Below are 12,421 nucleotides of genomic sequence, written 5' to 3'. Positions count from 1 at the left end.
GGTACTCACTACTCAGTCCTTCACTCCTTTGTCGTCGATTCGTTCGTGGTGCTCTTAAATATCTCCGAAATATAGGGCCTGTTGATGTTATTTTCAACCAAACCAAATTTTAGTAAAGTTGTCAAAAAAGTTGATACATTTAGTTTGCTGCTATTGCCAAGCATTACCAAAATTTGGTAAGGTTCATGCCCATATATATCACGGGTTAAGGAGATGGACGGTTTGGATTTCGCTATCTTTTGCAAATCATGCAATAGTTTGTTTTTGTTTTTTGTTTTTTGTTTTTTTTTCGGGGATAATTGTGCCATAGTTGGTGGCCTCTCTGCCTCACTCGACATGAACAAGAACAGCAGCAGCAGGAGGAGACGAGGGCAATAACAGCAGCAGCATTTTCTGATTCTTCTCAATTGGAGAGAGTGCTCAGTGCTCTCCTATAAATCCTACTAGCACTAGCACACCCAAAGCGACCAACGAGTGATCCGATCCGATGGACAGTCGCCGTCCCTTGCTTATTCCGAATGAGGGTGACGAGCCGCCGCCGCAGCCGCCGGAGCCGCCGCTCGCCGGCGTGTCCGACTTCCGAGGGCGGCCGGTCTACCGCGCCACCTCAGGCGGCTGGCGCTCCGCACTGTTCGTCGCCGGTGAGTGTGTACTGCGTATACCGATGTTTGTTTGTTCGGTTTGGTTAATTTTGTTCCTTAATTTGCAAAGTTTGATTGGATTTCATGAGGAATTAATTGATTAATGAATTGTTGCAGTGTTGGAGATGGGCTGCAGCTTCTCCTACTACTGCGTGTCGGCGAACCTGATCAGCTACCTGACGGGGCCGCTGGGGCAATCGAACGCGTCGGCGGCGGCGGCGGCGAACGCGTGGTCGGGGACGGCGCGCATGCTCCCTCTCCTCGGCGCCGTCCTCGCCGACTCCTTCCTCGGCCGCTACCCATCCATCCTCCTCGCCTGCACCCTCTACGTCATGGTAATATTTTATTTATTATTTACTATATATTCCTCCATCCATTTGTTATTATTTATTGTTAAGATTGTAAATAAAACTACCCCAACGGTCACTCTTGTTTTTTCCAACTCCCACCCAAAGTCAATTTGCTGCAAAGGCTGACCCACCAAATCCATCCATGCACGCAAATAAACAAAGGCTAGATCAGCCAGCTCGATACCTGTTGTACTCTCTGTCTTACAAAAAACATAAATTCTAGCTATGATTCTGAATATTTAATTTTTTTAGACGGATAGTGTAGTTTGAAGCAGAAAGATGAACTTGAATAACTTAAGGGTTGAAGGCAATGGCGATGAGCCGATGAGTAGTGACAATCAACTACGGTCATGCTCTTTCCTTCTTATTGAATAATGCATTATAGGAAGTGAAATTATTATTGAGGATAAAATTGAAAAGGTTTTGAATAAGACAACTAACACTCCGTAATGATAAGTATTTTGGAACAAAATTTAAATTCTAAAGAGAAGTAATTTAGGATAAAGGTAGTACTATGGGTACACGTTGGCTGATTGACTCCATAATGGTAAGTATTTATCAACAAAAGGGTTTGGGTGATTGGCCTTTGTAACAAATCAGCTTTTGAGGGTAAATTCAAAACAGAAGTGATAATTTGGTGGTTTATTCAATTTTGTCAATGTTAATTTAGTACTTACCACTCCTCGATGAATAATAATGGAGTAGCACCCCGTATATGCCAGCATGTCTGCCATGAAATTCGTGTTACTTCTACTAATACTCCTCTGACCACTTGTTATATTGCCCATTAACGTACGAACACAATTAGTAATTGATAGTACAGTACTAGTAGTCATCATCAGGACAAAAATATAATGGAAAAGATAGAAATGTGCATATCGATCTGCATCTGCCAGCAACAAAGACGTGGATGACGCGTATTAATTAGTACAAGCACTGTCAAAAGAAGAAAACTCTCTGCTCACACGTTTGGTCCATCCAATTAATTAAGCGCTGTTTGATTCAGCCTAGAATTATTATAATCTAGATTATTATAAGTAAGCTAAAACAAACAGATAGCTTATTATGATAGATTATTATAATCTATAAGCCAGATTACTATAATCTGGTAAGCCACTTTAAAGGTGCTTATTTTAGATTATTGGATGACTAACACCTAACAAACAGATAATAATCCAGAGAAACAATTAACTAGCAGCTTATTTTATGTTGGCTTATTATAATCCAGCTTATAGTAATCTAGTTCTATAATCTAAATTATAATAATGTTAAGCTGAAACAAATATGGCTTAAGTACTTATATATCTGACCCTTTCGCAACTGAGCGATCAAATCAAACACTGTCACCATCTCCCTGCTCCACCTTATGTTAATCCTATCTTAAAAATGTTACTCCCACTGGTAGAGTATTAATCTTACTCACTAATATGCGTGCATTCTTAAAATAAACAACAAATGTGATTTAATTGAAATGAACGTGCGTACGTCCGTTCGAGAGTGATCAGTACCCTTCTCCGAAAAATTCAAACTCAACTGAGAAAACTATTAGAATTAAGTTTTAATTGTTACAAATTTTAAAAATAAATTAATTTGATATTTCAAGCAACTTTATATAAAATTTTTTACAAAGAACACACCATTTTAACCATTTAAAAAATGCTAAGAAAAATCTATATCTTAAGTAGAATTAAATAGACAAAGGTTTTGAGAAGAGGAGTTATTAGGTAGGGAAACTTGAACGGCGGAAGATTATTATTGGTTGAAAAAATGATATATATAAACTACGTACAAAGGAGTTATATTTTATGATAAATTTTAAAGGTAAAAACTTATTACTACAAATATTTTAGAACGGATAAATACAAATTTGATTGGACTTCACGCGCATGGGCGCATGATTGCAGGGGCTTGGCATGCTGACTGTGGCGTCCTCGCTGCCGGCGTGCGCCGCCACCGCCGCCGCCTGCCGTCCTTCCATGGCACAGGTGATCTTCGTCTACGTTTCGCTCTACCTCGTCGCCTTCGCTCAGGGATTCGACAAGCCATGCGGGTTGGCGTTCGGCGCCGAGCAATTCGACCCGGGCCACCCCAGGGAGAGCGCCGCCCGCAGCTCCCTCTTAACTGGTGGTTCTTCTCCATGGCCGTCGGCGTCGCCGTCGCCATCGCCGCCGTCAGCTACGTCCAGGAGAACGTCGGCTGGGGCGTCGGCTTCGGCGTCCCCTTCGCCGTCGTGTCCTGCGCCTCCGCCGTCTTCCTCCTCGGCACCCCCACCTACCGCCTCTACGCGCCGCCCCGTCCCGACACCGCCATGGATGGCAAGCGATCGTCGTCGTCGGAGGAGGATGCGCGTGGCGCGCTGCGGCGCCTGCTTCCGATATGGGCGGCGTGCGTGGCGTACGGCGTGGCGGACGCGCAGATCATGACGCTGTTCAACAAGCAGGGGCGGATGCTGGACCGCCGCATCGGCGGCGTGGAGCTGCCGCCCGCCGCGCTCCAGACGATCGGGCCGGCGACCATCGTGCTGTTCGTGCCCATCTACGACCGCGCGGTGGTGCCGGCGCTGCGGCGCGCGACGGGCAACCCGAGCGGGCTGACGACGCTGCAGCGGACGGGGGCGGGGCTGGCGACGTCGCTGGCGGCGGTGGCGACGGCGGCGGCGGTGGAGGGGCGCCGGCTGGGGGTGGCGCGGGCGGGGCGGCGGCCGGCGATGAGCTGGGCGTGGCTGGTGCCGCAGTACGCGTCGATGGGGGTGGCCGACGTGCTGGCGGCGGTGGGGATGCAGGAGTTCTTCCACGGCGAGATGCCGGAGGGGCGGCGCAGCGTCGGGCTGGCGCTCTACTGCGGCGCCGTGGGCATCGGCGGCTTCGTCAGCGCCGCGCTCATCGCGGCGCTGGATGGCGTCACCAGGAGGGACGGCGGCGAGGGGTGATTCGCCGACGACCTCGACCGCGGCCACCTCGACTACTTCTACTGGCTGCTCGCCGGCGTCAGCGCCGTCGCACTCGCGATGTTCCTCTGCTTCGCCCGCTCGTACGCCTACAGGAACAAGACGCTGCTTGTACCATCAAACACCAGTAGTATTAATACTCATCATGCATGATACTAGTACGACGGATCGATGCATGTACGGACAGACAATCCAGATTGCAGACTGATTAATTGATTATGCATCATGTAAATAATTCACCCTCTAATTCATAGTTATTCCATTCCATACTGGCATGCTCAAAAGCAAAGCAGTCATTTGGGTAAAAACTTGCTAGTACTCCAGTTATATCTTGAAGAAGGATTGCTTCTTCAAGATATATGCTAAAACAATATAAAATTATAATTATTTTGAAACAGAAATAGTACTAGTTTCTTTCTAACTGTATGCATCAAATAAGACTCCACGCAGGACGATAGACCAGATCAATGCACCACGTAAGTAGTTTAGCCAAAACCAGCGACCAAGGGGAACTTAATTTGCACTTAGTTTTATACCTTAGTTGTACTCTATATTCGATTTTGCAGTTAAGTGAACTTTTCAAAAAAAAAAACAAAAAAACAAAACAAAACACAAAAGAACTGCCGCTATTCCTCAATTCCACCCCTCCATGTACTCCTTCCATTATATTGGCGTTCATCCAAAACAAAGCAGGGTTAGGTAGCAACCATGCGATCCACGCACATGACCACCTCTCTAACAGGAAACTATTTAAATTTTTTTTAATTTTTTTAACAAGATAAATTAATACGATAGATCACCTCACAAACATTCTTAATTTAACTTTTACATATTGCCAAAAAAAACTATTTTTACTGTTAATATACATTAACAATTTATAATTTAATTTGTTTTTTTAATTTGTAGAAGTTAAATTTTAACAGTGATATATCACATATACTTCTTAATTTTTTATAATTATTTAGATAGCATGCAAACAATAGAGATATGCCTTCTCGAGAGTTTAAAATCCACTCCCTCTTTCTTTCGGGATTAGGCACCTCTACCTTCAAAGAAACGTGTGTTTGTCATTGTGAACCCAATGAACCATGGACCCACCTATTATCTCAAGAGAAAATCCAAGAAATACCATTGACAAACACCCAAATCTAAAACATGCTATTGACGAGTCCGAGTTTCCACAAAATATTTGTACAAATGATTTAGTATCAGAAATGCCATTGCCGTTAAGGTTTCGTCCATCCTACGCCGTTAAATGCATTGTTTATTCTATAGCACTTAATAGAAGGATGCTAACGGAACCCTAACATCGATGATATTTTAGAGACAAAATTGCTTGTATATTGATATTACATCAAACTTGTATTTATCCATGATATTTGTTGGAATATAAAGTGAATTGCCCGCCTTTTCTCATCAGCTTAAATTTTTAGGTTGAACTGGTCGGTGCATATAACTCAATATGGTATTAGAGTCAGATGTCTCGAGTTCAAATCCTGGCTGTTGCGCAATTAAATAAAAATTGCTGCCCATTTCTATTCCACACTTGCATGCAACTCAATACTAATATTTTTGAAATTGGATGCTTGTTAATTACCAACCTCAAATCTCAATCTCTCTTTCCAACCCCAACTCTGCCCGACTCCAGTGTCCTCCAAACCCAACACGAGCCGGAACGCCACCGCCTCCCTCCCTCCTCCAAAACCTCTCGGCATCGTTCTCGTCGATTCCGAGCCCTCGTCGCGCATTTCTCCCCCAAACCAAATCCCGCTGCACGTTGCGGCGTTGCCCGATGCGCGCTTGATCCATTGGTTGGTCCTCACCCGGATTGTCTCGATTTCCTCTCTTGTTCTCATCTTTCTTTCGCCTTTCTTGGTTCATGTTCATCCGGAATGTTTATTATCGGATTCTTGCGATTTTTTCTTCCTGTTCCAGAGTCCAGACGGCGATGTATTCGGAGAAGAAGAAGGCAAGGGCGAGGGATGGGTATGGGGATCGGGATGCTGCCGAGAGACGGAAGGGGAAGGCCCCATGCCTGGAGCCGCCGCCGACACCGCCACGCGCGATGGCGGCGGCGGCGGCGGCGGAGGCCGGTCCTTCACGCGGCGGCTGCGTTCCGTCACGGAATCCCTTGAAGGATCCGGGGGATTGCGAGGCGGTGGCCATCAGGGACACCGACGGCGAGGACTGCGGCCACTTCAGCTGCGACATGGACGAGATCGCTGACATCGAGATGGGCATGGCCGCCCGCGGCGACCCGATGTGCGAGCACGAGACGTGCCTGGCCACCGGGAGCAACCTCATGATGGTGTGCCCCGAATGCGGCTGGTGCTTCTGCGTCGGAGGGCTAGCCCACAGGGCCAAGCCGCTGGGGCACATCAGGGAGCATGCCTACCGGAGGGCGCATTGGGTCGCGCTGCGCTGCGAGGATCCGTGTGAGGGTTACTGCTTCGAGTGTGAGGATTCATTGGCAATTGAGAGCCAGATGGTGGCCGATGATGGCGCCGGAGGCGGCGAGGAAGGGTATGGATGTGTTGTCACAGGGATGCCGAATCTTGGGAACACCTGCTACCTGAACGCGCTGCTGCAGTGCCTCCTTGTGCTCCGGAAGCTGCGGGCGAGGATCTTGGGGCCGGGCGCTCCGTCGGGTGTCCTTGGTGACTTGCTGCATGATCTCTTTGTTGGTACAAACGGTCCGAGCTACGCTCGACGCCTGCTGGACCCGGCGATGCTCTTGCGTTGTGTGCGCTTTCGTTACCCGCAGTTCCGAGGCATCGCTATGCAGGACTGTCATGAATTGCTTTGCTGTTTGCGCGATGGTTTGGATGAGGATGAAAGGAAATGGAGGGCTGGTAAGATGCAACAAGGTGCTCCTAGTGCTGTGGCTCCTACGGTTATTGATTCCATATTTGCTGGTCAGCTGTCTGTTACCTTGTCTTGCAAATGTTGCTCGTTTAAGTCAGATTCAGAGGAGGTATTCCATGATCTCTCAATGCCATTACCACCAAAGGGGACTCCAGCCAGAAGTGTTGCATCACCACCACGGAATGGAAGATGCATATCTCAACAGAAGACTCGTATGGAACTGTTTCCAGCAATCAACAAGACTAACACCGAAAAGATTCATGCAATTTCTGAAGGCGGTGATGCTCAGGTTCCCGCTTCAGAATCGGAACATATGGTTATGGTGAAAACATCAGAGCCTTTGGAAATTGGTAAGTTTATGTGTTCCTGTGCCTAACTAAATAATGGAAAACAACGTTGAATGGGCCTTCAAGCACGCAAGGTGAAACAGAAGATGAATTTTTCATTAATGAATGATTGAATGGAGCAGACCATGATAGTACAACTATTGTTTGTTATTTTGTTGCTTGACATGACAAGGACATTTTTCAGAGAAGAGCCCTTCTAGTAGCTAAATAGAGAATATTTCTTTGGTATGGTTCATACATGGACTGCACAAATGTCAGAACCTTCAGGATGACAGCATTATACAAACGGGATGTTCCAGCAGTTTTTGCTGAGTCCTTGTGCTCGTATAATAAATGTTACTCAGCTTTGTTGGTTAACTTAAGTACATGGTCCATGAAGAAAATAAGCTTCAAACAATCAAATGTAGAGGTTCAAGATTCTCAAACAATGTACAACGGTTCCTGGTTTCATGAAGTTACTTATGACGACAAAACCTAAAACTTATATGCTTGATTCTGCAGATTCTAATCACTTGGAACAGATTTCGCAAAGCAAGGGTGATGTACATGGTCCTTTGCAGGCTCCAACAAGGGAAGAGAACACGTTGATAGCATCAGGCCATGGTGTAGAGAGAACTGTCAGTGCTGTTCTTGATAGCATCAAGCCAGAAGATAGTATAGAAGCCAAGATGGACACTTTGTCAGCAGAAGTTGCTACAGAAGACAAGGGGAAAGATCGAAATCGTGATGCAGTTTATGATAAGGCAGATGATATCAACTCTCTTGCTTCAATCGAGGAAATATTGGAATTGCATTTAAAAGCAGAGATGATAGAAAAGAGGTGTGAAAACTGTTCCAATGCTGATAAGAAGGCAAGCCCTATAAGTGGTAAACATGGTGAACAGCCAGTGGCATGTACCAATGTGAATGGGACAGTTGATGGAGACCAGGATGAACAAGATCAGGGAAGGGGGAAGCAAGTAAATATGGGTCATAGTGCACATCAAGTGGAAGAAAACCAATATGATCGGCCAGATAGGAACAAAGGTGCAATTAAAACATGTCTTTTTAGCAAGTTGCCACCTGTGTTAGCCCTCCATCTCAAGAGAAATTTATGGCCTCTTAAACTTAAAGTGAGTGGACATGTGAGCTTTAAGGAGACCCTTGATGTGAAATTGTTCATGCACCCCAGGTACTGAGTAATTTAGTCTGTCCATTTTTTTGTGTGCTGTTGTTATGAGCATGTTGATAACCGTATACCTTGCACACATTTGTTTCTGTTTGTCCAATTGAAAACCAGAAAAAGCAAAATATGCATGTTTCCGTAGCTGTGGTAAAAACTAAAAATGAATTTCACTTGCATGGTCAGCTAGTTTTCTTTGGCACAGAAATAGGTTACGACTTAGGATAGCACTGCTCTGTTCTATTTCTGGCAGGCTAACATGATTTAAGACAAAGAAATAGATGCAAACAAAACCGATCTTGTAGTTATCATTGCAACATTCGTTTGGAAGAGCTCCGTAGTTTGCATTGAGGCAAGTGGACTGTAAAGTGAATAGGCATTCTAAGGCTATGGAACTGCGTCCCCTCCAACATGGGACTTGTGTATATTATTGCTTTTTCTAACCCTATAGAGTCAGGTTACACCCAGTAGAGTAACTCTATGGTCGTTAATATGATATCACCCATCTTGAAGGACAAACTCAATCACTGTAGTAGTTCATCATTGACCACTGGATATTTTTTGGAAAATGACATCCCATTAAAGAAAATCTGAAATGGTATATATAATTGCTTTTTGATTTTTTATTTGTAGGTGATGTGTACCATGAAATGCCTAACCTGTTGAACCTTTTTTATTTCTTAGAATTTGATTTGTTTGATATACTTATGTATTTTTTAATATTTTAATATATGATGGATATATATAAAGTGATATGTTGAAATAGTTTGTAGGGGATTTACTTGTTTATACTTTACATGTTTATTCTCTTAGGATGATTTATACCAGTCTTTTACTTAGATCTGACAGATTTTTTTTCATGAGATGAGATACTGATTTCTTGTTAATAATATTCTGTTCATAAGATATACTCCCTCCGTCCCCAAATATAAGGGTTTTTGTTTGGATGTTACACATTAGTAGGATGTGTCACATCCGGGCAAAAGCCCTTCTATTTTGAGACGGAGGGAGTAACTATATAAGATAAAATAAGACATGCTGTTGTTTACATTGAGCCATAATGAAGTACAGTCTTATATCTGTTTTGATCGTTTTTGTTTTCTCTAATCTTCAGTTCTGAGGACAAAGATAATTCCAGCTACCGTCTAGTTGGTGTTGTTGAGCACCTGGGCCTTTGCATGGATGCAGGGCATTTTGTTGCTTATGTGAGACCAAGTTGCCCGCAGCAGACCAATGGCTCTTCCTTATGGTTTTGTGCAAGTGATGCCGACATCAGAGAAGTCTCTTTAGAAGAAGTTCTCAAGTGCGAAGCTTACCTTCTTTTCTATGAGAGGATTGAAGGCTAAGATGTCTGGATCCTACAGAGTAGCAATCACAAAGGAAGCATATGCTATCAGATTAACAAGCATTCTTTGGACGACCAATGATTCAATTTTAATCAGTGTACATATACTGACGTAGGTTCGTGATCAAGTTGAATCTTGTTGCGTTGGCTTAGTCATTGCAGGACTCCAATTTGACCGCAACATGTACATACCAGTTGAGAGAATTCGGTTGTTCTTGACCAGCTGATATCCCTTTTTTGTCCATGAGTGTATTAATAATTTATTTGAAAACAAACGGCATAGTTGGACATTTTGCATTAGAGAATTTGAGCAAAATCATTATGTAGGCACATGGACAGGTTTTCTTCTTCTTTTTGAAGTAAGCAAAATCATTATGTAGGCACATGCACAGGTTTTTTTTCTTCTTTTTGAAGTAGAAGCACCGGCACAGTTTTGTCGATTGTTACTGTTACCTGTAATTAGTTTACACTAAAGTACTGTGGAAAATATCATTCGCCATGTTGAGTTTTGCCTCAATATTTTTTTATGGCAAAGAGACATTGTATGCAAGATGATTGAGATACACCTTGAGAATTTTGCATTCGTTGAAAAAAACAAACTAGAGACTTGAGCAGGTGATTGTTTAGCCATCGATATAGTTTTGTCGGATGATCTGTTATCTGCAATTGCTTTACAGTGCTGTGGAAAGTTCGAATAGTATATTATCCGCTTCACTTTGCCTCTATTTTTCTTGTGGCAAGGTGCAATTAAAACATGTCTTTTTAGCAAGTTGCCACCTGTGTTAGCCCTCCATCTCAAGAGAAATTTGGGGTCTCTTAATAAGTGAATGGGACATTAATTTGCATAAAAGATCATATATTTTTGTTTGCAGCTGTACACGATGACGGTTGCATGTGTCCTTTTATCTACCATAGTAAAGAATAGTAGTACAAGATAAAAAGGACAATAAAGAAAACTGGAGGAGACAAGAGAGTGGATCTATCAAAAAAAAAAAAACATGTGCATTGCCACTCTCTTTCATCTCGAGGGGTGCTACCATGTTAGCTGCATGCATTTTCTATCTCATCCCTCTCTTCTCTCTAGTCTCTCCAAGTTCAGCATTGTCACTACAGCTGTGTCTTGCCACGCCTGACACGAGTCGACACACTGACACGCGTGTCTCGATAACACTGCTTCTGACCAGCACCTTCGTTGCTTGAAGCCTCATTAATTTTCTTCTTTGACTTCATCTCCAAGTACCATCGTTTTACCTGTCAGACAAGTATCAAATGACTTGTTATTTATAAATTTTGCAAGTGTAAGAGAGCCTGGCATGAAATTGGTGAGTTAAGAGTACATTCTCAAGTCTACAACTTACTTTAGCGATGTGGGGTTGATTCTTAAGTGGAATGTATTTGCAATTCAAGTAAATTGGTTCCTCGTCCACCTGTTACATAGGAAAATAAGTTGATTGGAGAGTTTTATATCATTAGAGTTAAGGAAATCGTAGGGTATCCTAACCTCTTCCAGAATCCTCCACCTTGCATTGGGGTAAGCATCTAATATATCTGTGTCTGTTTCCAGGATCAAAATGGATCCATCTTTCTGCGGTAGTGTCATCAACAATTTAAAGGGGGCAGCATATTAAATAAAATATTGAAACAAAATATTTTCAAATAAAAAGATGGCCGGCATTATAGCTATAGGGTTAATACCTCGCGAATAAGATTGAATATGTCATCGCCCCGGTAAAGAATAGCATATTCATCCTTCCCTAATCCTTGGCATAAAGACTGATATCTGTGTAGTTGAGATGATAATGTATTAAATGAGTGAATTGCAGTGTTCATCAAATAAAATAAAAGTATAGTCCCTAGTGTCCAACATACCCATAACTTGTAAACTGATTCCTTGCAGCCAACAAATCTTGCAATAAGAAATCAAACATAACAAATAGTAAAATAAAAAAAAATCAAATCATGGGATTTATTGAGTAAAATGTTTGATGATATTACAATCTTACTTTTGCTTGCATCCCTATCCCTCTGTGCAGCTTCAGAATTATCACTCCGAGCATCAAGGGATGAAATGTGTGATTCCAGGTCATCAGAAGAGAAGGACTTGACCGTCTCATAGATGTTATCCTCGGGATTAGCTACCCAACCATGCACCAATTCGATCCCCAGCACACAAATTAAGCTACGTCCAAAAGAATCCTTGAATGATGTGAAGCTGCAATGAAATATAGCACGGCATGAATCAAAACAATTAAAAAGAAATACAAAGATACAGAAGTAATGACAAGCAATCTACAGTAACTATTTGCACCTGTCAAGAACAGGATAGATCTGATGAGTATCTGCTGTAGAACGTATGAAACATTTCCAGATAAACTCACAGTTATACAGCTTTTCATGTTTTGATTTCTCGCTTTTTTCTATCTCACCAAGTACAAGTTTGAGATGTGCAATGATCGCGTCTTTCACCTCTCTCTCAGGCAGAAATTGGAGTTTTACTTCCGATGGTTTCACTGCGAGAGCTCTATTCAAAACTAAATGGTTATAGAGAGCAGTCCAAAGTGAATATCCCTTGTGGCAAATAATGCTAGTAAGCAAGTTCTCATGCTTGAACTGAACAACTCTATAGTGCAGTGTCTCATCAGAAGCCTGTTTCGTTTGCAATATTGCTTCCTGATTTGAGAGTTTTCCCTCATTTCCTGTTGGCTTCTGAATAGAAGCTTCATCCTTTGTTACATTTCTTGGAGCATATTCATTTCTTGAATTC

At 43.1% G+C, this 12,421-nt stretch overlaps 1 protein-coding gene and 1 pseudogene across 1 annotated transcript; both read left to right on the top strand.

Moving 5' to 3' along the window:
- Positions 1 to 267: 267 nt before the first annotated feature.
- On the top strand, positions 268 to 4,091 carry LOC127783142 (protein NRT1/ PTR FAMILY 5.10-like; annotated as a pseudogene).
- A 1,470-nt stretch (positions 4,092 to 5,561) lies between these two features.
- Positions 5,562 to 10,671, top strand: LOC127781846 (ubiquitin carboxyl-terminal hydrolase 2-like). Its single transcript, XM_052308909.1, has 4 exons — positions 5,562 to 5,749; positions 5,874 to 7,153; positions 7,652 to 8,321; positions 9,427 to 10,671. The coding sequence occupies exons 2-4, from the start codon at positions 5,887 to 5,889 to the stop codon at positions 9,656 to 9,658; spliced, it is 2,169 nt and encodes a 722-aa protein (XP_052164869.1). The 5' UTR covers positions 5,562 to 5,749; positions 5,874 to 5,886; the 3' UTR covers positions 9,659 to 10,671.
- Positions 10,672 to 12,421: the final 1,750 nt, after the last annotated feature.

The sequence above is a fragment of the Oryza glaberrima genome, chromosome 8 (assembly GCF_000147395.1).
Source record: "Oryza glaberrima chromosome 8, OglaRS2, whole genome shotgun sequence".
Lineage (NCBI taxonomy): Eukaryota > Viridiplantae > Streptophyta > Magnoliopsida > Poales > Poaceae > Oryza > Oryza glaberrima.
The sequence above is the reverse complement of the archived record's forward strand: the minus strand, read 5'-3'. Positions and strand labels throughout refer to the sequence as shown.